Source organism: Mesoplodon bidens (genome assembly GCF_964165515.1).
Source record: "Mesoplodon bidens genome assembly, chromosome: X".
Taxonomy (NCBI): domain Eukaryota; kingdom Metazoa; phylum Chordata; class Mammalia; order Artiodactyla; family Ziphiidae; genus Mesoplodon; species Mesoplodon bidens.
Genome location: NC_138163.1, coordinates 81,795,563 through 81,820,493, shown reverse-complemented (window position 1 = coordinate 81,820,493; position 24,931 = coordinate 81,795,563). Strand labels below are relative to the sequence as shown.

The 24,931-nt window shown below is 48.8% G+C and overlaps 3 protein-coding genes across 4 annotated transcripts; 1 reads left to right on the top strand and 2 right to left on the bottom strand.

Annotated features, from left to right (window-relative positions):
• Positions 1-9,941: 9,941 nt before the first annotated feature.
• FOXO4 (forkhead box O4) lies at positions 9,942-17,004 on the top strand. The gene is made up of 3 exons (XM_081222626.1): positions 9,942-10,823; positions 14,192-15,257; positions 15,580-17,004. The coding sequence occupies exons 1-3, from the start codon at positions 10,359-10,361 to the stop codon at positions 15,585-15,587; spliced, it is 1,539 nt and encodes a 512-aa protein (XP_081078752.1). The 5' UTR covers positions 9,942-10,358; the 3' UTR covers positions 15,588-17,004.
• A 1-nt stretch (position 17,005) lies between these two features.
• On the bottom strand, positions 17,006-19,333 carry LOC308609386 (uncharacterized protein CXorf65 homolog; the record flags this gene model as incomplete). The annotated part of the gene is made up of 5 exons (XM_081223066.1): positions 17,006-17,070; positions 18,360-18,428; positions 18,764-18,898; positions 19,101-19,187; positions 19,309-19,333. 5 exons carry the CDS (start codon positions 19,331-19,333, stop codon positions 17,006-17,008), a joined length of 381 nt encoding a protein of 126 aa, XP_081079192.1.
• A 578-nt stretch (positions 19,334-19,911) lies between these two features.
• On the bottom strand, positions 19,912-23,562 carry IL2RG (interleukin 2 receptor subunit gamma). 2 transcript variants are annotated; one of them, XM_081221453.1, is made up of 8 exons: positions 23,415-23,562; positions 23,043-23,196; positions 22,642-22,829; positions 22,298-22,437; positions 21,731-21,893; positions 21,057-21,171; positions 20,740-20,809; positions 19,912-20,398 (listed from the first exon to the last, which is right to left on the bottom strand). In XM_081221453.1, exons 1-8 carry the CDS (start codon positions 23,527-23,529, stop codon positions 20,222-20,224), a joined length of 1,122 nt encoding a protein of 373 aa, XP_081077579.1. In that variant the 5' UTR covers positions 23,530-23,562; the 3' UTR covers positions 19,912-20,221. The 2 variants fall into 2 exon arrangements, with proteins under 2 accessions (XP_081077579.1, XP_081077578.1); XM_081221452.1 differs by having other exon boundaries at positions 23,391-23,545.
• Positions 23,563-24,931: the final 1,369 nt, after the last annotated feature.

The window sequence follows — 24,931 nt, the reverse complement described above, 5'->3', positions numbered from 1 at the left end:
GTCATGGATTTTTATTACAGGCATAGCTAGCATATTTTTCATGTTATTTTATTATTATCTGTATTAAGAGTATGTGTGTTTGTGCCTCGTGCCTCACTATTCCCCAGGGGCACACTATGTATTTCTTCAGCCCACATGCGCTGTCATATCTGCCTGATGTTGCCAGGGAAGATCAACTGGACACTAGGTCTGGACATTCTGGAGCCTACTCTGGGAGCAAATTGCATAACCACGTGCCTATCTACGTGAGCTATAGATTTAGCAGACTATGTGGGACAGTCGGGAACATTCTGGGTGATAAAGGAGATCTGGATGGGGATTCAGGAAGTCCCAGAGGCATTTATGGAAAACAAGAAAGTAGATTAGTTCTCTCCGGGTCTAAACCCATTTATGACAAACAACTCGACAGCTCATAGCCAAGACTGTTTTTGTTAAGATATTCATATTATTCTGTTGACTTTGTATATTGCTTCCGTCATCCTTGAAACTTTCACTGGGCTAGTGGGATGGCTGATGGGGGGGGTTCGATTATTAAATGTCATGCGAGAGTGTTGGAATTAGAAGTTAATTTCTACATGGTTTGGTTTGAGTATAGTCATTTCCCAGAAAGGATTTCTAGCAAGCTTGTCTTTTCTGTATGATAATCCATCTTTTAACCCACCTGGAAATCAGGAACAAGGAGACTTAAAAGTAGGACATGTAAAGGGACTAACACAAGATCTTACATCATTCATTGACCTTTAGGGGGTGGATGCAATTGTCTTAGAGCTCCTGATGATATAAAAACTGTAGGGTAAAAACTGTGGCTTCCATTACCGTACGCTAGAGTCTTGCACCATCCAATACAGTAGCCACTAACCACATGTGACCAAATTTAAATTAACTTAAAACTTCAGCTCCTTAGTTACCTGGCCACATTTCAAATGCTGAATAAGCACATGTGGCTAATGGCTACTGTATTGAACAGAGCATATATAGAATATTTCCATCATCATAGAAGGTTCCATTGGACAGCACTATGAATCTAGACTCACAGGATGGTGATCTGAGGATCAGGCATCTCTGCGTCTGCATGTAAAGTGACTTTTAAAAAAATTTTATTGGGGTATAGTTGATTTACAATGTTGTGCTAGTTTCAGGTGTACGGCAAAGTGAATCTGTTATACACATAATATATCCACTCTTTTTTAGACTCTTTTCCCGTATAGGCCATTACAGAGTACTGAGTAGAGTTCCCTGTGCTGTACAGTAGGTCCTTATTAGTTATCTATTTTATATATAATAGTGTATATGTGTCAGTTCCAATCTTCCAATTTATCCTCCTCCCCTTACCCGCTGGTAACCATAAGTTTATTTTCTATATCTGTAACTCTATTTCTGTTTTGTAGATAAATTCATTTGTAGCCTTTTTTTTTTTTTTTTTGCGGTACACGGGCCTCTCACTGTTGTGGCCTCTCCCGTTGCAGAGCACAGGCTCCGGACGCGCAGGCTCAGCGGCCATGGCTCACGGGCCCAGCCGCTCCGTGGCATGTGGGATCTTCCCAGACTGGGGCATGAACACGTGTCCCCTGCATGGGCAGGCGGACTCCCAACCACTGCGCCACCAGGGAAGCCCTGTAGCCTTTTTTAAGATTCCACACATAAGTGATATCATATATTTTTCTTTCTCGGTCTGATTTACTTCACTCAGTATGACAATCTCTAGGTCCATCCATGTTGCTGCAAATGGCATTATTTCATTCTTTTTTTATGGCTGAGTAATATTCCATTGTACATATGTACCACATCTTCTTTATCCATTCCTCTGTTGATGGACATTTAGGTTGCTTCCATGTCCTGGCTATAGTAAATAGTGCTGCAATGAGCATTGGGGTGCATGTATCTTTTCGAATTATGGTTTTCTCTGGGTATATGCCCAGGATTGGGATTGCTGGATCATATCGTAGCTCTATTTGCAGTTTTTAAAGGAACCTCCATACTGTTCTCCATAGTGGCTGTACCAGTTTACATTTCCACCAACAGTGTAGGAGGGTTCCTAAAGTGACTTATTTTTTTTCTTACTTCAGGTTGTCTCTTTGCATCAATGTGCTCCGAGTGACACCAGGGAAACTAAGGCAGCTTAGCAGACCTACTAACCCTCTTGCCACACACACACACACACACACACACACACAAACACACACACAGATAAGAATTCTCGCTTGGGGAAGGGCTAAATAAAATCTGACATATTCGTTAAATGGAATACAATACAGCAGTTACAGGGAATGAGCTAGAGGTATCAATAAGGATAGATCTCAAAAACATTTTTGTGTGAAAAAAGTCAGTTGCTGAATGTAATCATTTATTGCACACAAAACAATACTACATTTTTACTATGTAAGAGTATTTTTTTAAAAGGTCTAGAAGAGTACATATCAAACTAATGACAGTGCTAACTTCAAGGAGGGAGGAAAGGTGAATGGGATAAGGGACCAAAGGGATTTTTTTTAAAAGGGAGTTTTAGATTTTTCTGTAATGTTCTAAAATTTTAAAGAAAATCTATTTATGTATTACTTGTGTAACTATAATTATTAAAACAGGACACAAATTTATATACATAACGTGAATATAAATATGTAAAAATATGGTGGTGAAAAAAATAAGGGAAGTATACAAAATCCTAACGATAGTTGTGTTAAGATGGTGGGTTTGTGGGTAATTATTTTATTCTATTTCTCTATTTTTTAAAAGTTTTTTTTGTTTTATGGCTGTAATGTTAATACAATAAAAATTCTTAAATAAAAAATGAATCCAGGGACTTCCCTGGGGGCACAGTGGTTGGGAGTCTGCCTGCCAATGCTGGGGATACGGGTTCGAGCCCTGGTCCGGGAAGATCCCACATGCCATGGAGCAACTGAGCCTGTGTGCCACGGCTGCTGAGCCTGCTCTAGAGCCCGCGAGCCACAACTGCTGAGCCCGTGTGGCACGACTGCTGAGGCCCGCATGCCTAGAGCCCATGCTCCGCAGTAAGAGAAGCCACCACAGTGAGAGGCCGCGCATCGCAATGAGGAGTAGACCCCCGCTCGCTGCAACTAGAAAAAGCCCCCGTGCATCAACTAAGACCCAACACAGCCATAAATAAATAAATAAATTAATTAATTAAAAAAATGAATCCACCTTTATTCTGCTGACATAGTATTATCACACATTAGATGTAGTTCTTAAGAGGCAGTGGGCTCTGGTATACAATTAGTGCCAGAAATAACAGCTCAATCTCACTTATGTAAAAAATTTCGATTGTCCTTGGTGACAGTCTCCAAGATTCAATTGGTCAATATAAAACCCTATTCTGCAGCTAATTCATACTGGCAGACACACTGAGACCCTACAGTTCCTAAAAACAGAGGGTCCATTGGAATATTTACGAGAATTCCCTTCTTATGCCCAGGACACCTGACTGGTTATGGGCTTTGAAAATTGTTCAGATCAAAAATGCCTCCTCTGGGGACTTCCCTGGCGGTCCAGTGGTTACGACTCCGCACTTCCAGTGCAGGGGGTTGGGGTTTGATCCCTGGTCGGGGAACTAAGATCCCACATGCCATGTGGCATGGCCAAGGGGGTAAAAAAAAAACCCTCCTATGTGGTGTGGAACTCAGTTCCAAAAGCTGTTTCTTAAGAAAAATCTGGCTTCACCTGCACCCTACCTCCATGGGGATGCAAGGTCAACTTCCATGCAGGCAACAACACTGGTCAAGCTTCTCAACTTTCAAGCCAGAATGTTAACCCTGTCACCCAACCACCTGTCCATCTGGCTTCCAAAACATATGGATCCTGCCTCAGTCAACAACAGAGCATACCAACTCTTCTGGGCTTCATCAGAGAATAAATGTAGTCAGCCTCTGAGGTCCTGTCAAAACATGGCTGTGAGAAGAGATATTTATGGAATATATTATAAGGGACATTCTATCCATCCACTTCTTTAGGTGGCATTTTAAGTTGTGTCTTCAGATCAAGTTAGAGCACCAGAAGGTTACATGCCTGAACCATATTAGCTCGGCCCCTGCAGAAATGCTTTAATGTTATACCCTTGGCTTTTAGCCAGGGCAGTTACAAGAAAGTAATATGAAAACCTCTTCTGTGTGCATTATAAAACTGTTACTGAGGACATTGTCCCTTATGGTAAATCCCACGTGAGAAATTTCTTATGGAATTTAGTGTCAGCGATGAACCATTATGTAGCTGTTAAAAATTGTAATTCTAGGGCTTCCCTGGTGGCGCAGTGGTTGAGAGTCCGCCCGCCGATGCAGGGGACACGGGTTCGTGCCCCGGTCCGGGAAGATCCCACATGCCACGGAGCAGCTGGGCCCGTGAGCCATGGCCGCTGAGCCTGCGCGTCCGGAGCCTGTGCTCTGCAACGGGAGGGGCCCCAACAGAGAGAGGCCCGCGTACCTAAAAAAAAAAAAAAAAAATTGTAATTCTAGAAGACTGAATATGAAAACGTGTTTATGATATGTTCATTGAAAAAAAAACAACACAGAATGGTACATAGAGTCTAATTGCAGCCATGCAAAATTATTTGTGTCTGTGAACAAGGACAGAAAGCTATAGGCAAGGATGAAAATTGCATGAGGGTGATGGGATTACAAATCTTTTATTTTTTTCAAAAAATTTTGTTTGCTGTAGCCCTGTCTTTTCAAGTGAGGGAAAAAAGAATTTAGTGACGAAAATCTCTATCTCTCTTGAGGAATTGCCACGTGTCTTTCTTTCTGATAAGAAGAATTGTGTAATTTACTGTGTTTTCCCCGTTCCCCTGGGCGGCCCAGAAGATTAATTTAATGTTCAGTCATCGCACATTAGCTGCTTTTTCCTCTACATGCCTCTGATGTTCTACTTCTATAATCTGATGACATTTGTACTGGTTTTTTTTTTCTGGTAAAGTGCCTCAAATCCCTTATAGAAAGAGCAAAACGTAAGGCATTTCCCACATTTTAAAAGTTATACACAAAGAAAATTGGAAAAATATAAGAAAGTAAAAAGAAAAAATAACCACTGTTAACACTTTGGGGCATTTCTTCCTATTTTTTTCTCAATGTATTTTAAACAAAACTATGAGCATATAGCATATAAAGCATCACATCTAGCTCTTTTCATGTACTTTTAAAATACAAGCATCTTTTTGTGTATTGGAAGCTCTTCTGGTAATAAGCCTAGTAAGTATCATGCCATTAGAAGGTTGAAACCATAGAGGCCTATAGGAATGGTTAATGAGAAAGCTCAAAGGTCGGTTGAAAGAGCCAGAAACCTGAGAGATGAAGCTTTGTGGACCTTATTCCTGCAGGGGGCCAGGACAGAATTTGTGTGGGTGTGAAGTGTAAGCTCAGGGCAGTCTAAAGCCAAAAGGGCAATCTGGAGTCTTGTACCCATATCAAACATCACAGAAAATAGGATTTTAGACCTAGGAGAGACTTCAGAGATCACCTAATACAGTATTCCCATTTTACAATGGAGAAAAACAAAGCCAAAGAGGTGAATTGATTTGTGTAGGCTCTGGAGTCAGATGGCCTGGATATGCACCTCTGCCCTACCACTTAGTAACTCTGGATCTTAAGTAGGTCCCTGTACCCTCTCTAAGTCTCATTTTCCTCTGTGAAATGAAAATAGCAATAGCATTTAATTTACATGCTTATTGTGTGGATTAAACCAGATAATCCGTGTAAAGCACTTGACACGGTGCCTAATACATAATAAAAACTCAATAGATGTTACTTATTAACAGTAGTGTAATTATTATCATTATTCAACTAGTTTAGTGACAGAACAACGACAAGGACTCAGATCTCCTGACTCAACCTAGTGCTCTTTTTACTACATCAGACTGACTTCCAGGGTTTGGAAAGGACTGAAAGCTGCCTCGATCTTAGTAGTGGTGCCAACTCAAATCTACTTGGGGCTAAATCTTAGGACTTTAGTCTGGGGTGTACTTTATGCAAAAGCACGTAGCCTGGTGTCTGGAAATGTAGGCTCTTACGAAATGTTTATTAACTAAAAAGATTTTTAAAAACAACGACAGGGTTGGGAGGGTGTTGTTGGCTTCTACAAGAAGAACAAGAAATCTTTCACGGAAACACATAAAAGAAGGATTTAGGGAAGAGGGCTACAAAAACATGGATGTTCCATACACGTCTGTGAAGACCAGGGACAAGCTGAGGTTCCTTGAGCTTTCTCATTGTTATTTTTGTTAACCCCTTCATCTTCCTCTGTAGTTACTAGCAAAAACCCTATGCAAACCCTAGATGGGGGGAGGGGTGTTTTCAAAGCTGGGCAGGGTAAGAAAAAAGTGGGGAAATGTCTATCTCAATTCAAATGAATAAAGCCGGTTTGGCAGCAGGCTTGGGGGGTGGCACCCAGGTAGAAGAGTGGGTGGTGGCAGTGAAAGAGGCAAGAGAGCCAAACACCTTTGACCTTCAAGAGGAAAAAAACACGTGGGAATGGGGAGCCAGTTGAGATCATAAACTCTGGGCTTGCAACCGGGAAAAAGGCCTGTGCCCCCCATATCCTACCATATTTCTGTTTGTAACTTATAACTGTAGCAGTTTTCTGGGGGCCTGCTGTTGGTCCTCTTTTTTTTTTAGTTTTATCGGAGGATGGTTGGCTTACAATGTTGTGTTCAATTTCTGCAGTACAGCAAAGTGACTCAGTTATACATATATATATATATATATATATATATATATATATATATATTCTTTTTCATATTCTTCTCCATTACGGTTTATCACAGGATACTGAACATAGTTCCCTGTGCTATACAGTAGGTCCTTGTTGTTTATCCATCCTATATATAATAGTTTGCATCTGTGTTGGTCCTCTTTCATGACCAATGTCTCTTCTATTTTCCAAGGCCACCTTGCTGACTCTCTCTCTTGACTAACATATATTCCAACACTGCCACAGTAATAAAGTGCATAATTCTGACCTCTCTGGATTCATGCTTTAAAGTCTTGGTGTTCTTACCATTTCATCGATCCTTCAGCTCACCCTCCTAAAGCATCTAGAGGTCCTATGGTTTATGATCATTTTCATCTGTCCGGAGTTACAAGGTATACCCTCATCTTAACAGTAAAGGCTCAATAAGCATTTGTGGATTGACTGAAGAATTTATACTCTAGTTGGGGAGACAATATGCCCTCATGAAATGAAGAGCCATGTAACCCCAAGCACAAAATGAAAGAATACAAACTGAGTTCATAGAGGCTCAGGAGATGTAAAGTTGTTAAGTGATCTGTCGGGTTGAGCTAGTTGGGGAAAGTTTCCAAGAGCATGTAAGTTTTGAGCTTTGAATTGGAAATTTAAGGTGATGGACATGAGTTGGTAGAGAGGTGGACCTTTTCAAACAAATGCACAAAGGGAGGCAACACAAGATATAACTCAAGCCACGACAGGTGCCTGCCCCACCCTGCCATTTCCCTGTCTCAGCAGCTCTTCATGATCTGCCACCACACCTGTTTCGGTGAGAAGAGAGCTCCTTGTGACCTAGTGTCCACCAGCCTCCCTCTTCTACCAAATTCACCACTCGTGCAGCACTTTCCAAGTACTCCAGGCTGTGCTGGAAGAGGCGTAGGCAGGAAATGTTCGCAGGCATTGTGAGCAACTATCTCCTGTCCCTCTAGTCTGGACCTCAGGTGGGAATACACAGTCTTCTGTTTACCCTCTATATGACAAATGCGTGTTGGAGTAGAAGAAGGCAGGAATATGTAGAACCAAGATGGTTATGTTACCATGAGCAGACTAATATCACTTTGAAGGTCTAGTGTGCTGCGGCCTCTGAAAAACTCCAGGTGGTATGGCTTTACAACCGTGATGGGAGGAAGGGCTGGTCATCACAGGGCACGTATCAAGCAACACTGCCAATGGTATAATGCTAGGCACTATACAGATAAGTTAAATTACAGTCCCTACCCCTAGGAGCTTGCCGTCTAACAGGAAAAATGGGACATGGCCAGGCAGTAAATAAATATGATACGTTTATTAAAACGTTATCAAATGCACAAGTGCAATGGTCACTCAATTCCTGACCTCATTCATTCAACAAACATTTATTGAATGTCTGTTATGTGGGCTCACAGAGATACATAAAACTTGTCTTTGCCTTCAAGGGGTTCACAGTTTAGTGGAAGAGACATACATACACATAAGCAAATAATTACAGTATAATATAGTTTATGCTATATAACATAAGCCTGCACAAAATGCTTGGGAATGCATAAAACAGAGAACTAACTGTACCTGAGGGAGACCAGGAAGGCTGAGTAAGAGTTTTCCAGAATAAGAGAATTGGGGAAGGGATGATGAGAGGGAGGACATCCCAGGATGTGGAGGGAAAGGTATAAAAGGGTATGTATGGCATTTCCAGGAAATTGTGTGAAACTCAAACTGGTCAGAACTTAATGTGCCCAGTGAAAGAGGAAGCAGGAAAGGTGGCCTGAATCTGAAGAGACCTGTATGCCTTGCTAAGGAGTTTGAATTTTATCACATAGGCAATGGGGAAAATCAAAGGAAGTTTTAAGCAGGGAAATGCTATGATCACATATAGGTGATATTCCAGTTCTCCTGCCTCCTAGCTGTGTGACTTTGGGCAAGTCACTAAATCTCTGAGCATTAGTGTCTTCGTCTGGAAAATGGGGATGACAGGGGTACCTACCTCACAGGGTTGATTTGAGGAGTAAAGGAGCTAGTTTATATAAAGCAGTCAGCACAGCGCCTGGCACATAATAAGTGTTCCATAAATTTTAGTTATTACCAGGAGTGTTTCTTAGAAGGGTTACTTTGTTGACAGCACAGAACATAAACTGTAGTTGGGAAAAGATTCATGGTGGGAGGTCTGATTAAGACGATGCTGCAATTTAGTCCAGTGATAAATAAGATCCTGAACTGGGATTTGGATGTGGGAGGTTAGGGAGATGAAAAGATGAAGGGTAAATCTAGCTTAGGAGACTGGGTAGATTAGGACAACCATTAACCAAATTCAGAGATAAGAGTATCCAGAGGATAGGGGTGTGGGTGCAGGAACAGATAATGAGTTCTGTTTGGAACCTGTTGAATGAGAAGTGAAGCCGCCGAAGATGGGAACCTGGAGAATATCAATATTTGAGGAGAGGCCAGAAGAGCCAGTGGAGAAAACTGGTTAGCAACCGCACTATCAATGGGAACTGCGTATGGGGAGTCGAGAGCGGTGGGGGAGACACCATCATCAGCTAACCATTTGTTTATGTTCCCCAAGACCTCCGCCCATCTCCTCAACACGAAAACAAGCCTATTCTTTAGTCAGTTCTTTGCTTCATGCTTCTCGGTTTTCTGCTTCTTGCAGGGACCGCATTTTTTCCTTTTGCCCTCTTCTGACGGAAAGACGGAACGGTCTAACATCTCTCGACACGTTCATCTAGGCGATCCCGAATCACAAGGGAGGAGGGGGGAAGGGGAGAAAAGGAAGAAAATGATTTTTAAAGAAAAGAAAAAGTCTGCGACGACCTCTAATAATTAAGGTTCCCCCTCTCTATATCCTGCCACGCCGCTCTCCTGCCACCCAGATCGGGCTCCTGGCCGCGAAGTAGGACGGGAGATGTAGTCCCCAAGCCCGACCAGGCTGGCACGACTAGAGAACTCTGTTTCCCAACCCGCTCTCCAGGCGCGTGCGCAGATGGCTGCCCCGGCGAGTGGTAAACAGAGACGTCAGGCGGGGGCCGCAGCTTGGAGCAAAACAAAAGGGAAACCCGGGGGGCGGGGGGTGGGGGGGGTTGATAGGGGGATTGGTGCGGGAATTCAAGAGGCTGGGGCCACGGGGACGTGGACCCGAGTAAGAGTTGGGGGGAGGGAAGAGGCGGGGGGAGGGGGAGTCAGGGGAGGGGCGAGTGACGCGGGGGAGCGGGGCGGGGGGGAGGGCAGTGATCCGGGTGGAGGAAATTCGGGAGGAGTGTCCGGGGGGCAGCAACTTAAAAGGGGGAGGGAACTGCGGCTAAAGAGACGTTCGGTGATGGGAGCGCGATTTGTGAGGGGATACGGTGCCTCAGGTTTAAAAGAGCAGGAAGCTGAGTGAGAGGTTGGGGAAAAAGTGCCTTCGCTAGGCGAAGGTTACAGGTGGTGTCTCGGAAAGAGCTCCGAGGCTGCAGGCTGTTGTGGAGGAGAGGATCAGAGAACTAACTGTGTGCAAGGGACAGCTTAGGGGCTAGCGTCCAGGGGCGAGGGGGAAGTTCGAGACTTTCTGAGGACTGGCAGGAATGTGCCTCCTGGCCCTCGGTGCTTCCCCCCTGGGGGGAGGCATCGCGAGGGACTGTGGCAGGCTCCTCTGAACGCTGAGCGGCGGAGGTCCAACTCCACGTATGGATCCAGTGAATGAGAATTCAGCCAGAGAGGCTGCCGCGCTCGTAGACCTCGATCCCGACTTCGAACCCCAGAGCCGTCCCCGCTCCTGCACCTGGCCCCTTCCCCGACCAGAGCTCGCTCCCGAGCCGTCCGAGCCGGCCGAGGTGGAGTCGGGTCTGGGAGAGAAGGTACACACGGAGGGGCGCTCGGAGGGGCGCTCCCAGCCGACCCTGTTGCCCTCCCGGCTCCCTGACCCGGCAGGGGGCCCCCAGCCTGGGATCCTGGGGGCCGTAACAGGTCCTCGGAAGGGAGGCTCCCGCCGGAATGCCTGGGGAAATCAGTCATATGCAGAACTCATCAGCCAGGCCATTGAAAGCGCCCCCGAGAAGCGACTGACACTCGCCCAGATCTATGAGTGGATGGTCCGCACAGTGCCCTACTTCAAGGACAAGGGTGACAGCAACAGCTCAGCAGGATGGAAGGTAACTATGACCCCCTTACCTCCGTCCCAATACCCGTCTGCTCCTGGTCCCCCCAGTCTCCTTACCTTTACTCTGGGGCCCCTTTTACACCCCTAGCCCAGAGGTCCACCTTCCGTCGTCATTTAGACAAACATTTACTTAAGACATAGTATATGCCGCTGGGTGCTTGATGCTGGAGGATCACAGATGAATAAGACACTGTCCTTGCCCTGGAGAAAATTGAATTCTCTGCTCACTGCTCAACACTCCCAGCACTTTGGCTTGGGCTGCCCCAAACACTTATCCCCACAGAGAAGTCTTTATCCTATGTACAGCAGGAACTGTGTGGATTCCCCACAGGAACCTAGCCTTCCCTCCTCCCCCACCTCCCACCCCAACACCTTTTCTCCCATTCCTGTGGGATCACTTGGATTCCCTGCTTGCCTCCCAATACCTCAGGGTAGAAGTACTGTTCTAGGACTCTGCTACCCAAGAAGATGGAGTGAAGTGGCGAAAGGTAAAAAGAGTGATATCCATGTGGTAAGGTAGCAGATCTTATGCACTAAGAAAAAAGGGGGGGCTGCCTCGGTTTACCCTATGTAATGCCAAGAAACTCTCCTTAGTAAGGGGCTATCCAAGTTGTGGGGGGAAGTTTTCATTTACTGTTGAGGAATATTCACGGAAAAGATAGATAGGGCTCTGACTTCAGAGCACAAGGTTGGGAGTTCCCTTGGCCTTCCATGAGGAAACTGCGAGGAAAGATCTTGCTAGATGCTCTGAAAGCTTGTCCTGAGAAATATGGGACTCTAATCACAAGATTTGGGAGCTTTAACTCCTTTTGACGCCTTGTGCCCCCATAGGTGGTGAGATCAGCATGCAAGGAAATACAGAGGGTTGAGTGAGCAGAGGAGGGTCTTCTCCTAGGTATAAGAGATCAAGGGATCGGATCCGCAGTATCCCTAGGGGTTGGGCAGAACAGAAAGCAGGACAGCTGACTGAGACCCTTGGCACTATTTCTGGGTAGACTGCCACGCCACAGTCTCAGCTCATACAGAGCTCCCCTCCTTGGACCCAGCCTACACAGCTGTTTTTCTTTTCCCTTAGGTTCATTTTCCAGGGTAGAAGAAATAACCATGAGTTGTTAGTTATGCTGCGGTAGTGTAGTCCCTCCTTAGAATTTACACGTATACGGGGGTTTTTTAGTTTACAAAGTAATTAAAAATTTTAATTTCATTTATCTTCACAGCAATTCTGAGATTCCACATTTTACATATTAGGAAACTAAGGTACAGAAAGGTTAGGAAACTCGCCAAAATCGATACAATGAGGACTTGAACTCAGGTCTAACTATAAATCATATGCTCTTTCTGCTAATCCATGCTGCCATGGAATGATGGCAAAGCCAAATCAGGCCAAATCTGGGGCCTCCAAGGCCCTCAGCTGCCAGTCCCCACCCCCACCCCACTCCAAGGGGGAGACCTCAAGACTGAGCTGGCTTCCCTGGTGATGTGCCAAGGTTACTACCACTCCACCAGGGGGCGGCACTCACCTAGAACAAGAAGGCTTAATTTAGGTGGCTGGGGGAGCAATTAGCAGTCGCCCCCCTTCCAACAGGTTAGAACGGTAGACTTCTAGGGAGCCGACCTCTCCAGGTAGGAGGCTGTACAATGTACTAGTTCCAAGGCCTAAAGAAGAGGGGATGAACAAATGGCACTCGTGGGTACTGAGTAGTAGGGAAAGGAATGAACCTTCTCAGTAGACCCAGAGTTAGAGGATGGAAAGGCAGGGGGTGCGGGGGGCTGGGTGGGGAATCACAGTGCCAAAAGTCACTGTGGTTCTCAGTTACTAAGAGCCCAGGCTGGATGGACAAGTGTGATTCCTTGAAGGAACCAAAAACACTAACGCAGCCAGAGGAGTTGGAATGCCATTACTACAGACAATGACTTCTAAAGAGCCCTGGAGCAAGAAGCTGCTTAAGCATCTTTCCCCAGGCAAAGGGTCTCCTTATCTAGAGCATCAGTCTGAAGCACATGAAGTGATTTCTGACTGTCCATAGCCTCAGCCTGCTAGTTGCTCCAAGCCCTTCTGGCCTCCTCCCAAGTTTCTAAACACTAAAGACCTTTGTGTGGGAGGTCAAATGCCCCTAAGGTTGGAGATCCTATGCACACATTCCTGAGGAGGAGTGAGGAAAAGGAGATAGGAAAGAAAAGGGAGGTTCCTGGAGGGTGGGGTGGGGCGGACACAAAAGGATGGTGTAACTAGCCTGGAGCAGCCAGTAGAAATAAGCTGCTCTGGGGGCTCAAGAAGCTGCCAATCTCAGCTCCCTGGGCCCCTGGAGAAAAAAACTTATCTCTAGCAGAATATCAGCAGCGAGGGAGGAAGGAAGAACAGAGCTTCTAATACTCAAGGCACTCAAGAGCTGACGGAGCCTCAAGGGGAGATTCACCATCCGTCACCAGAGGGCCACCCACCGATCAGGCAACAAATATTGATTATGTACTGGGAGATTGGCACTCTGAGGGGGGCACTGCTGGGGGCTGCCCACTTGGACAACATGTCCTGGCATTTACACTTGATAAGACGAATTACTTGAAACCATAAACAGCATAATATAGATTAGGGAAATTTGCGGGGAACAGATGAAAAATGCTGTACAAGAAATTTGGCTGCAGAAGTCAAGCAACCACTTTAGAAAAGAGAGAGGACTTCAGCTTGATCTTGACAAGCTAGTAGAATTTAGAGAGGGGAGATCCTTCCCCGGGAGAAGGAGGGAGGGAGGGGAGGGATGGGCCTGGTGTATTTGAGGCACAGGGAGAAGCCTGGCCTGAATGTACTTGAGGGTGTGTGTCCAGGAATTGGGAGAAATCAGAAAAAAGGAATCTGCCAATCCTATAGAGAGCCGGGGCCCAAATGCCCTGTACAGAGTGGAGCCAGTTCAGAGGACTGGCTCAGGACAGGGTGGGTCTGTCCTGGGCTGCTGTTGCGCCACTGTCCTGTAAATTCCACCCAAGCCTGCACTCAAGGAAAGGGGTGGAGCTGTGGAACGCTCTTTCCCACTTGAGCCTAGTTCTTGCTGAACCAGGAGTGCGTCTTCCCAACGCCCACAAGCCCGAGACAGCCACCAGAGACTTGGGAGGCGTAGAGCGCTGTGAGCTCTTGGGGGGGGGCGGGGAGGGGGGCACGGTGCCCTCTGAGTAGCTCATTGCTCGGGTGGGAACTGTGTGTGGTCTCATCCCCTGCCACCATCCCCCACCCCTACCTTTGCCTCTTTTCCCCCTGGATTTAACTAGCTTTGCCTCTCCAGGAATGCCCCCGCTGCATCCCAGCGTCCTTTTAGACTGCACTGCCGGCCGCTGACCTCCCTTTCCTGTTGCCTCTGCCCCCTCCAGAACTCGATCCGCCACAACCTGTCCCTGCACAGCAAGTTCATCAAGGTTCACAACGAGGCTACCGGCAAGAGCTCTTGGTGGATGCTGAATCCAGAGGGAGGCAAGAGTGGCAAGGCGCCCCGCCGCCGGGCAGCCTCCATGGATAGCAGCAGCAAGCTGCTCCGGGGCCGCAGCAAGGCCCCCAGGAAGAAACCAGCTGTGCTGCCAGCTCCGCCCGAAGGTGCCACTCCGAGGAGCCCTGTTGGCCACTTTGCCAAGTGGTCAGGCAGCCCTTGCTCTCGAAACCGCGAGGAAGCTGATGTGTGGAGCACCTTCCGTCCGCGAAGCAGTTCGAATGCTAGCACTGTCAGCACCCGGCCCTCCCCCAGGAGGCCAGAGCCTGAGGTGCTGGCGGAAGAGGAAATGCCAGCCTCGGCCAGCAGCTATGCTGGGGGTGTCCCTCCCACCCTAAAAGAAGATCTGGAGCTGTTAGATGGGCTCAATCTCACATCTCCCCATTCCCTGCTGTCTCGGAGCGGCCTCACTGGCTTCTCTTTGCAGCATCCTGGGGTTTCAGGCCCTTTACACACCTACAGCACCTCCCTCTTCAGCCCAGCAGAGGGGCCCCTGTCAGCAGGAGAAGGGTGCTTCTCAAGCTCCCAGTCCCTGGAGGCCCTGCTCACCTCTGATACGCCACCACCTCCTGCTGATGTCCTCATGACCCAGGTAGATCCCATTCTGTCCCAGGCTCCGACACTTCTGTTGCTGGGGGGGATACCTTCCTCCAGTAAGCTAGGCACAGGGGGTGGCCTGTGTCCTAAACCCCTAGAGGCTCCAGGCCCCAGCGGTCTGGTTCCCACCCTTCCGATGATAGCACCAGCACCGCCTCCAGTCATGGCGGGTGCTCCCATCCCCAAGCCCCTGGGGGCTCCTGTGCTCACGCCTCCTACTGAAGCTCCAAGCCATGACCGAATGCCTCAGGATCTCGATCTTGATATGTACATGGAGAATCTGGAGTGTGACATGGATAACATCATCAATGACCTCATGGATGGGGGCGAAGGACTGGACTTCAACTTTGAGCCAGGTACGGCACCTCCGAATCACGGTAGCATCTCACAACCTATACCTCCTCCTAGGTGTCCAGCTAGTCCTGTGATTGAGCAAAGGAGAGGTAGAACAAGGGGTAGCTGGAGGTCCCGGGGAATTGGAGGGACGATGTCATGTTAGAGTGGCATAGTTTCCAGATGGGACCTCCAGGCTCCTCAGCAGTGCTCACCCCTACAAGGTAGCATGGGAGAGGTGGGGAAGGGGCCGTCTCTGTTTTCCTTGGTGTGGATCTTGAGGGTGGAAAGTTGTCATGCCCCAGAGGAGCCTCTTACGTTGTCCTCCGTTTTCTCTTCCCACAGATCCCTGAGCCATTGGCTGGCAGCTTTATTCCCTGCTTCAGAGACGGAGCCAGGCGTGCCCATATCCACTCTTTACCCTTGACCCCTCCCTGGGAATTTGGGACCCTGCTTTAGAGCTAGGGTAGGGTCTGCTCACCTGGGTGTTGAGGAAATTATAAAGCTGGGGGTGGGGAGGGGAAGGGGAGGGGGAAAGGGAGAGGGTTTATTCTCACTGTGCCAATTAGGGGGTAAGGCCCCCCTCTCAGGAGCCATCCTCAGGCCCCCCATGCCATTCCCACCCCATAGGTTTTGTAGCAGGGGCGGGCAGTACTGTTGGAAATGTGAAGTCACCAGTGGCCTTACCCCTGCCTTCGGGAGCAGGATATTTTGTAGAGTCTTATCTGAGCTGGTCCAGGCTGGGTTGAGCCTGGGATTTTTATGCAGTGGCCCCTTGTGCCAGTGGTGTGGGATTGTGCGGGGGTGGTAATGGGGAGCTGGAAGGGCCAAGGTCTGAAGCCTGGAGTGGCTCACCAGGCCAAATCGCCCTTGGAAGGCTACAGATAACAGAAAGGCTTTTTATAAACTTTTAAAGAAATATAAACACAAATATAGAGATTTTTAACAGTGGCAAGGTGCTAGTGATGGGGAGAATGCTTTTTTCTTTCTGAAGGCTTTGTCCTAGTGACCTGATGCAAACACTACAGACATTACTCCGGGAAACATGGGGGAAGTAGGGGAGAGAACCCCAGGTCAGCAGAGAGCAGGGGGCAAGGGGAAGAGCTCCCGTGAGGACCAGCTGTAAAACACGGCCTACACGGAACTAGCTTGGAGTTTCCCTAAGCCAGGTCCCCTCACTCTGTCACCTTGTGCCTGGGAGTGTGTGGTGTTGGGGCACAGTCACACTCTCCTGTGACCCCCTGTGGGTTCGTGCTGTGGTGGGAGAGTGCGTTGAGGGCCAGGAATGAGTCTGTGGCCTTGGAAGGGGGTGGGAGGGGGGAGAAGTGAAGGAGGGAAGGATTTAGGGTGATAAAGTTAGGCACAGAGACCTCCCTGTTCAAGGCCCCAGACAGCTGTCCCTGCCCTTCTTCCCCTTGCCTGACTGCAGGGGTTATGTGGAAGTGTGTGCAGTAGCAGGCAGGGGGAGGGGCGGAACAGGGAAAGGGGAGCTGGGGAGCTTGGCTGAGGGTCTGGGAAATGAGCAGGGATGGAGGGGAATGTGGATCAGGTTTACTAGCACCTGCTAGGAAAGGCCATCTGGGGCTCCTTCTCCACCCTAGCCCCCAAAGCAGCCCCTCCCCCAGTCCCCTTTGCATTGTCCCCTCCCCCGCCCCTGCTGTGGGTTCCCATCATTTCCTGTGTCAGCGCCTGGCCTACCCAGATTGTATCATGTGCTAGATTGGAGTGGGGAAGTGTGTCAAATCAATAAATGAATAAATTCAATAAATGCCTATAACCAGCTCTGGTTTCTGCTGCCTCGCTGTTCCCCGCGGATATCGGAGGGGGAGGTAGGGACTGCCCAGAGGCAGACTGGTGGGGGGTGGGGGAATTTCAGACGGGGACTTGGTGGAGTGTGGTGGGGGGAGGGAAGATGCCCATCCGTCACCTAACCCCAGCAGGAGTAGGCGGGCTGTGATAGGCCTCCCAGGGGGAGGTAGTCTGGTTGGAGAAGACCCCACCCCCCACTCTGTCCCTCAAAGGCTCATTGTGCTAGACTTCGCTGTCTTTCCTCACCCCCCACCCATGTGCTCGCCCTCGCTGCTCCTACCCACCCTGAGAGCCTCCACAATGCCTGGCGCAGACTTAAGCCTTGGTGCAGATATTGGGAGAAGAAGTCTTTCTTGAAAAAAGGAACCTCACATTAAATGCCAGTAATTTCATACCTAGTATTGCTGCTCTCACTTGGTCACTATTTTGTTAGCAATTTTTATCCCTACTACGGATAAAGTTCGCTCTGGCCTTAAAGAGTGGACCACTGCGAGTGGTCCCCTCTTCATCTGAGTGTCCTGATGATTTGGACTGGAAAAGGATAGGGTCAGTAAGAGAAAGAGGCCCCTGCAGGGAAGCTTTTTACAAACTAGGGCCGAAGGCAGGACAAAAGAGGTGAGAGGCAGGTCTTGGGCATGGATGTTAGATTTGGAAAGGAAATTCATCCCAGAGGGCCACGGTGGAGGAGCCTTCGGTAGACTGGCGGGGAAAGGAGGTTGCTGGGACAGACCATGTTTGGGAAGTCTTACTGGGAGTTTCACCGACTGGAGTGAACTGGAGCGACTTTCTTGGCTTCTTATCTTCTACGCATTTTCATTTTACCCCTCTGCAGGAGGTCACATTGTGTATGCAAGGCATCTAGGAACCAGGAAAAGGCACCCTCACCTCTGAGGACTGGAGACCTTCCCTTCCCATCCTGTCCCTCCCATCATTCAAATGATCACTTGGAGTAACCGGGCCTAAAGCTAGGCTGAGGAGTGACCTGAAGGTGCCTAAGCTTTGCTCTTTTCAGTGGCAATCGGGACACCAAGACTCCAAGAGCGAAAGGTGAAGGGAAAGATGGGACTGATGTGGTGGGGATAGGGAGATGTACTGAGGAGATGGCTGAGAAACAGCGAGGAGGGATGAGTGACACAGGCACACTGCACCTGGTTTGAGCTAAACATCCCTTCTGAAGTGGCCCTAGACCCTATTCCCCTTTTCCTAGGATCTTGTGATCCTACCTGATGGACTACACCAGCCCCACCCTATATTCTCCATCACTCACCGTTATACAGTACCCTCCATGTGCCTTCTTCCTCCATCATGCTCCTTACCAATTAGCTTGGGTTCTGGGTTCTTCAGGAGGGGCACAAAAGCTCTGTAGACATTCTCAAGTCCAGTTCCTGTGAACATGGCAGTGCACGATCCCCAGCCCCCGTCACCCAGCCTCCACCCTTCCAAAGACCAAGATTTCAGGACCCTAACACTCAACACTACCTTGAGCTGGTGTACCTTCTTTTCTCCCCTCTGGCCCATCCCTAGGTCAGGTCAGGGGAGGGGTGGGGAGCGGTGCATAGAATGTGCTAACCTAACCAATGTCATAGAGGCAGTGCCCTTCCTTAGGCTGACTAGAGACGGTCAATTTGGATCTGGTTGAGGGGCCCTATTTGAAGGACCAAGTCCACAGTCCATCTTTGGGGCCTTACTCTATCTCTGGGGAATGCTCCCAAGCCGCTACCTGCTAACTCATGCTCCACCCTACAAATGTAGTAGGTGTTTCGAGCTGTAAGGAATTTGTTGGCATAGTCCCCAAGGGTCTTCATCAGGAAAAACAGCTGCATCGTCCCCATTGCATCACACAAATCGATGGTGTCTGGAGGGAGACCACAGGATAACTGGGGCAGCTAAGGAGGGAGAGAGGGAGCAAAAGAGGCCAGTGATCCTATTCAGAACGTGTTGGAGGAAGCTGTCGGGATTCAAGGAGCTCTCTTCTTGCCAGGAGGAGGACTTGAGGGCTAGAGATGACCCTGCTACTTCTGACCCTTGGCCATGAGTCCCCTCCCCACACTTCTCACCTGTTTTAGGCAACCCCACTTCATGATGGACATAATGCAGCAACAGGAGGACAGAACAATTAGTATTGGCCAGAAACTGTTGATTATCTGAGAAGAGATGGCACACGGGGCATGTGGTCCTTCCTCAGTTATACCATCTCTGTGATCTCCACTGCCCTCCAACATCCCCAACCCTACACATAGACTCCAGCTCTGTGATACCCCTCACCTCCATGTTTGATAAAGATGAACATGCTCTGAAGATCTTCTCACTCTTCAGAGAGTCTTAATAAGTCATGGCAGAAGGAGGGTGTTCTAGAGGCCTTGGGGGGCCAAGTGGGCCCATAAGGTCGGGGGACTGGAGAGGAAGATGCATTAAATTGGCTGAGGAGTTCCAGACTGGGCAAACAGGAGAGAGCTATGGGCAGCTGTGGATAAGCAGCATCCCTAGGGGTGGGGCCTGAGGCTGCAGCTGAGGGATTATGAGGTCAGAAGTGGTATGTGTGACAGAAGGTGAGGTAAGGCTAAGGAGAGAAGAACCTGGGTGGGGTCTATAAAAGATTTGTTAAAATGGGGTCAACAACAGCAACAAAAGAAAATGGGGGCAGCATGGTAAATCTAACTCTAAACTGGCCCTTAGAAGGAGTGTAGGACACCTAGAGAAAAGTCCGTTTCTGGAACAGCACTCTTTTCGAGTGAGTCTGTAGTGCCGCTGCCTCCGCGGCATGAGTCCACCGCGCCTCTTTCCTCCCCTCGGCACCATGCCTCCCACTCGCATTGCACCCCACGTTTCCCTTGCTCCCCACCCCCACAACAGCAGACTTCCTTGATGATTATCAACAGAACTTTTATTTCTCATTCATTCCTGGAACAGTTGAAGGGTAGATGGAAAGGGGGAGGGAGGGAGGGACAGCAGAAGCAATGCTGTGAGGAGGAAGGGCTGGGCTGGGGGAGATGAGAAACATGGACAGGGCAAAGGGGCAATTCTCAAGTAGGAGATATTGAATGAGAAGGCAGTTATAGGGGGCACAAAATTCAAAATCAGCCACAGGGGGGCGAGGTGAGCACTGGACCCAGGTTGGTTGGATGAGGGCAAGTTAGTAAAATTTAGGGCTGCAGGGCCCTGGGGTTCTGTCAGGGTGTCAGGGCTCAGGTTTCAGGGTGTAACATGGAGGAGCCCAGTAGGGGCTGTGCTGGCTGCAGGGGGAGCCCCCAGGCCCTTCCCCTCCTTTTGGGGGGATCTCACTGACGTGGCAGAGCCGTTCACTGTAGTCTGGCTGCAGACTTTCTGCCAGTCCCTTAGACACACCACTCCAGGCCTAAAGACAGATATCTCCAGGTCAGGGCTCAGTTAGAAGCAGGAAGCAAAAGACCCAGGCTCTGTGCCAGGGGAACTCTCCCAAGATCTGCAACCACTGTGATTACAGAAGGGACACACACACTCCCGGGCCCTCAATACCACTGTTTCCATCTGCCTCAACCAATCTAGGATCAGTTCTTCTGGGTGTCTCTCTGCGTCTAGCCCACCCCCCAACTGGTCGGCCACATCCTGTTAGCGCAGGCCTCCCTCCCCTCCCCTCTGCCCCCCATGCTCTGTCTGTCTAGCTGGCAGGCAGTTGGCCATTGACAGACTGCAGTCTGCCTATGACAATGTTCTCACCGAAAAGTTCCCGTGGTATTCAGTAACCAGATCCTCTAGGTTCTTGAGGGTAGGAATTCGGGGCATCGTCCTGAGTGGGGAGAAAGAGGGAGCAGGAACACATCGGTTACGCTCATTTATTACCCTTCTCGCAGTTCTCCCACATGGAATGAAGTGATTCTGTGTTGTCTGCGCCTGCATCTTCCTTCCATCACCATGCCCACTTGGGTGATCCCTCATTCCTTACTGTCCCGCCCTCTAGTCCTGGAGACCCGGTAATAACCCTCTTCCCCTACTCCCAGCCCCCACCTCATTTTTCTGGGATTCCGAATTCTCACCGTTCCAGCCAGCAGTACAAACAGATGAGGATCACGATGAATGCCATGGAGACAAGGGGGATCAGCACAGTTTTCTGTGCAAACAACGAAGGAGTCTCAGGATTCTCAGGATTCTCTATGGAAAAGAGGAAAGGAAAGGAGACCGAACATTTGTAGTGCCCCTACTACGTGCCAACATTTAGAGCCCCAACTTGGTGCCAGACACTGTGCTAAACGCTATCTGTATACTTAATCCTCATAACTCCTGAGCGGGGCGGGGAGCAATTATTATCTCCATTTTACAGATGAGGAAACAGAATCAAAGAGGTGAGTGATGTGCCCAAGGTCAAAGACGTAGGAAGTGGCAGAGGCAGGTTTAAACCCTAGATTTGCCTGATTCCAAAGCCATCTTTACCATGCAGGCTTTCCGGGAATGCTGCAGGGAAATTTTATACATTCTGTATCCCCTTTGAGGACCCCCTCAGCCTCCTTCCCAATCCACACCCCTACTGTAACAACACACTGATCCAACCCTACACAGAAAAATCCTGCTTCCTGGGGGTTGGAGTTGAACAAGGAGGGGAGATGAGCCACCAAGTTTGGGGGCTTAGGGGTAGGGAGGTAGGGCAAAAGACAGTGGTGCTAGAAAGGTTCCTGGGCTCATGGGTCGGGGTGATGTATTAGGCCCATTTTACCCTTTGAAGTATTGCTGCCCCAGTGGATGGGGCAGCTCCAGTCACTCCAATGCTGAGCGCTTCCACAGAGTGGGTTATAGCGGCTTCGAACACGGAACGTGTAGAATTTCTGTGCATCCACGCTAGGCAGAGAGAAGCTATGTCTGTGACCCACGGCTTGTTCCTTGAGGAGAAAGAGGGTGAGGGAAAGATGGGTGTCTATAAAAGAAGGGAGAATGGAAACTGCTGCCCCCCACCCCCACCCCAGGTCATCTTCTGGTTCTTCCCAGTTTCTCCCTCCTCTCTTGACTACTTAAGCCACACTGCTCCCCTCACTGCCTAGAATTTAATGCCTCCTTAAAGGCTCGCTTTTGTTTACTTGCCTTTCTGGCTTTGGGAAGAGCATGGGTAGGGAAACCTTGAGGAAAACTCACGGGTGATGAGAGGGAAAGGAGTCAGAGGAGGGTGGAAGGTGGGCAGGGGAACTGGGAGGCACAGAACAGGAGCTGGGGATCAAACTTTCCTATTGGCTAATTGAATCCTTCATCCCCACTTGCTCAGCCTGAGCTGCCATCCCCACGCACTCACAGTCCAGCTATGGTCCCGGTCACTCCGGTACTGCACCAGGTGCTCCAAACAATGGTCCAAGTGTCTGTTGCTCCAGCTCAGTTCTAGCTGGAATTCACTCAGGTTGCGAAGTGTCAGGTTCTCCGGAGCCCAGGGGATCACTGGAGATATGTGTGCGTGTGTGGTCATTCCCCTGGCCTAGACAAGTCAGGATCCTGAAGGTAGTGTGCCTGAGCCCTCCTCCCTTCCCCATTCTATTCCTCGCCTCTTTTCTGCCGAAGTACCCTTATGGTGAAAGAACACTAGTTTATATACCCCTTTCCTCAATACCCCACAATATACTTTGACCCTCCTTTCCAAATTACCCAGATCCTGCAGTTTTAGCAACTGTTCGGGCTGCCTCCTGTGTTCCCGTGGGTCCTGGAGCTGGACAACAAATGTTTGGTAGAGATGGATCTCCTTTTTTCCAAACCAACAGCCAGAAGTGATCCCTTCAGAGAATAGATAGAGGCCACACTCTTGGAGTTTATCATCATCATTAAAGTTCTTGTACCTAGAGAAAGATTTCAAGGAAGAAGAACAGTGGGGTAAACTTGGGTACTCCGGATTTCCACAGCCCAGCCTCAGCTCCTCTGAACTGACTTACGACTTACCCCTTACGAGAAAACAGTGGGGAGCCTGGGATACTCTTGGCCCCCACGCGGTCTCTCACATCTAGCCCACCTCCTCTTCCTCCCCCGTGCGATCCCCTCTCCCCTTCTCATACCCATAATGCAGAGTCAGGTTGGTGGGCTGGGGCTCAGAGCTGCTGTTCCAGGTGCAATTCATGTACTCGACATTGAACACAAAACACTGAACCTTTGGGAGGGGCAGAGTGGAAACACTGAGGGTCCCAGGGGGTGTAGAGGTCAGGAAGAAGTCTAGGTTGGGGAGAAAATGAAGTGGGGGAGGGGAAGAGAAGACACGATGGTCAGAAAAAGCAGCGTGAGGCAGGGAACCCTTCCCCTTGCCCTCCCCATGGTACACTTAAAACTCTGCCCGCATCCTTCTAATGTCCAGTGGCAGGTTCCAGAATTCAGTAGGACCCCTTCCCACAGCTCCCCTTCTCACCAACCTCCTCCAGTCCCAGGTTTCCCACCAGCTGTGATGTCTTCATTCCCATTGGGCATGAGGACCTTTGGCTTCAGCCCCACCCCCAGCAGAGGCAGCTGCAGGAATAAGAGGGATCTGAGTGGCAATGGTGGCTTCAACATGGCGCTTACTCTTCGTTCCCTGGGTGTAGACTGTGTCAGGAACCTGGGCCCCTTACCCACTACCCCTCCCCACCCACACATTTCCTTCTGTCATAACTTCCGGTGGAAAGAACCTTAGAAGCCAGAGCTTTACGGAGGGTGTGGTGAATGTGTGCTATGACACAGGCTAAATCCTCTGGGAGATAAGGTGTTAATCTAATCTGTAGAAGTAACACCACCACTGTAATGTGGTGTTAAGTAGAGACTAAAGCTGGGTATCCAATATTGTCACAGACCCAAGAAGCCTCAGACTACCTAGATCCTGGGAAGGATCTGCTCATCACCACCCCTGTTCCCGGCCACCTTCTCATCTAAATTATTTTATCCCATATAGTGGAGGGTCTGAACCTCCCTCCATCCTATGCTATGCTCCTTCCTTGGTTCAGTCACCCTGAAACCACTATCAAAGCTCTACTGTCTTGGCTGGATGGAAATTGCAGTCTTGGCTCCCATGGGCACATCTATAGCTATCTTTCCTCTGACCTTACCCAAACCAGAATAGCCACCCTTAGCTGTTGCGAGAGCTGGGTCCCCATTGTGACTGGTGAGGGGGTCTGACTTAGAAGTAGATTCTGGAAATGAAGGAACAACAATACTGGCTTCAAACTCCTCATCTTCCCCTGAATCTGCTTCTCTTCCTGTGTTCTGTATCTCAGTTAATGGTATCATCACCCTCTCAGTCACCCAGACTCCAAACCTCAAAGTCATCTTCGATTCCTCCGTCTCTCTCACCCTGAGAATCCTATCAGCTCTACTTCTGTTGTGTTTCTCACAGTCGTGTCCTCCTTTCCATGACCACAGCCACGGTGCTAAATCAGCCTTTCATTCCCTGTAGTCACGATTAGTACTAGAACCCACTAACTGGCCTCCCTTTCTAAAGGCCCCCTGCTCTCTAATCCACTCTTTATTCTGTTGCCAGATGTATCTTCCCCCAAACGCAGAGCTGATTGGAGACACTATTTACATAAATAGTTTATTTAGTAAACATTTATTGAGCCTTTAATATGTGCCAGGCACTGTGCTTATGTTCTAACTCACCCTAATTTTCCGTGGGTTTAACTTCCTCAGGGTTAGCGCAAATGTTACCTCCTCCAATGTCTTCCTCTTCCCAATCAGAATTAATTTGTCTTTCCATTGTGATTCAATAGCATTGTGTTATTGTTACTTTTATTTATGTGCTGGTTTTATTATTTTTTATTTATTGTTATTTGTTACTTTTATTACAGCACTCTATCTTTTCTCTAAAAGGCAATACCATCATAGAAAGAATATCAAGAGTCAAGAAAAGTATGATATCACTTATATGTGAAATCTAAAAAAATACAACAGGGAATTCCCTGGTGGTCCAGTGGTTAGGGCTCCC

Coding starts and splice junctions, on each gene's coding strand:
- FOXO4 (XM_081222626.1), top strand. CDS start 10,359: ATGGATCCAGTGAATGAGAATTCAGCCAGAGAGGCTGCCGCGCTCGTA. Junction 10,824..14,191: donor ACAGCTCAGCAGGATGGAAG/GTAACTATGACC, acceptor TGCCCCCTCCAG/AACTCGATCCGCCACAACCT.
- IL2RG (XM_081221452.1), bottom strand. CDS start 23,529: ATGTTGAAGCCACCATTGCCACTCAGATCCCTCTTATTCCTGCAGCTG. Junction 23,197..23,390: donor GAAACCTGGGACTGGAGGAG/GTTGGTGAGAAG, acceptor TCCCCAACCTAG/ACTTCTTCCTGACCTCTACA. Junction 22,830..23,042: donor AACCTGACTCTGCATTATGG/GTATGAGAAGGG, acceptor ATCTTTCTCTAG/GTACAAGAACTTTAATGATG.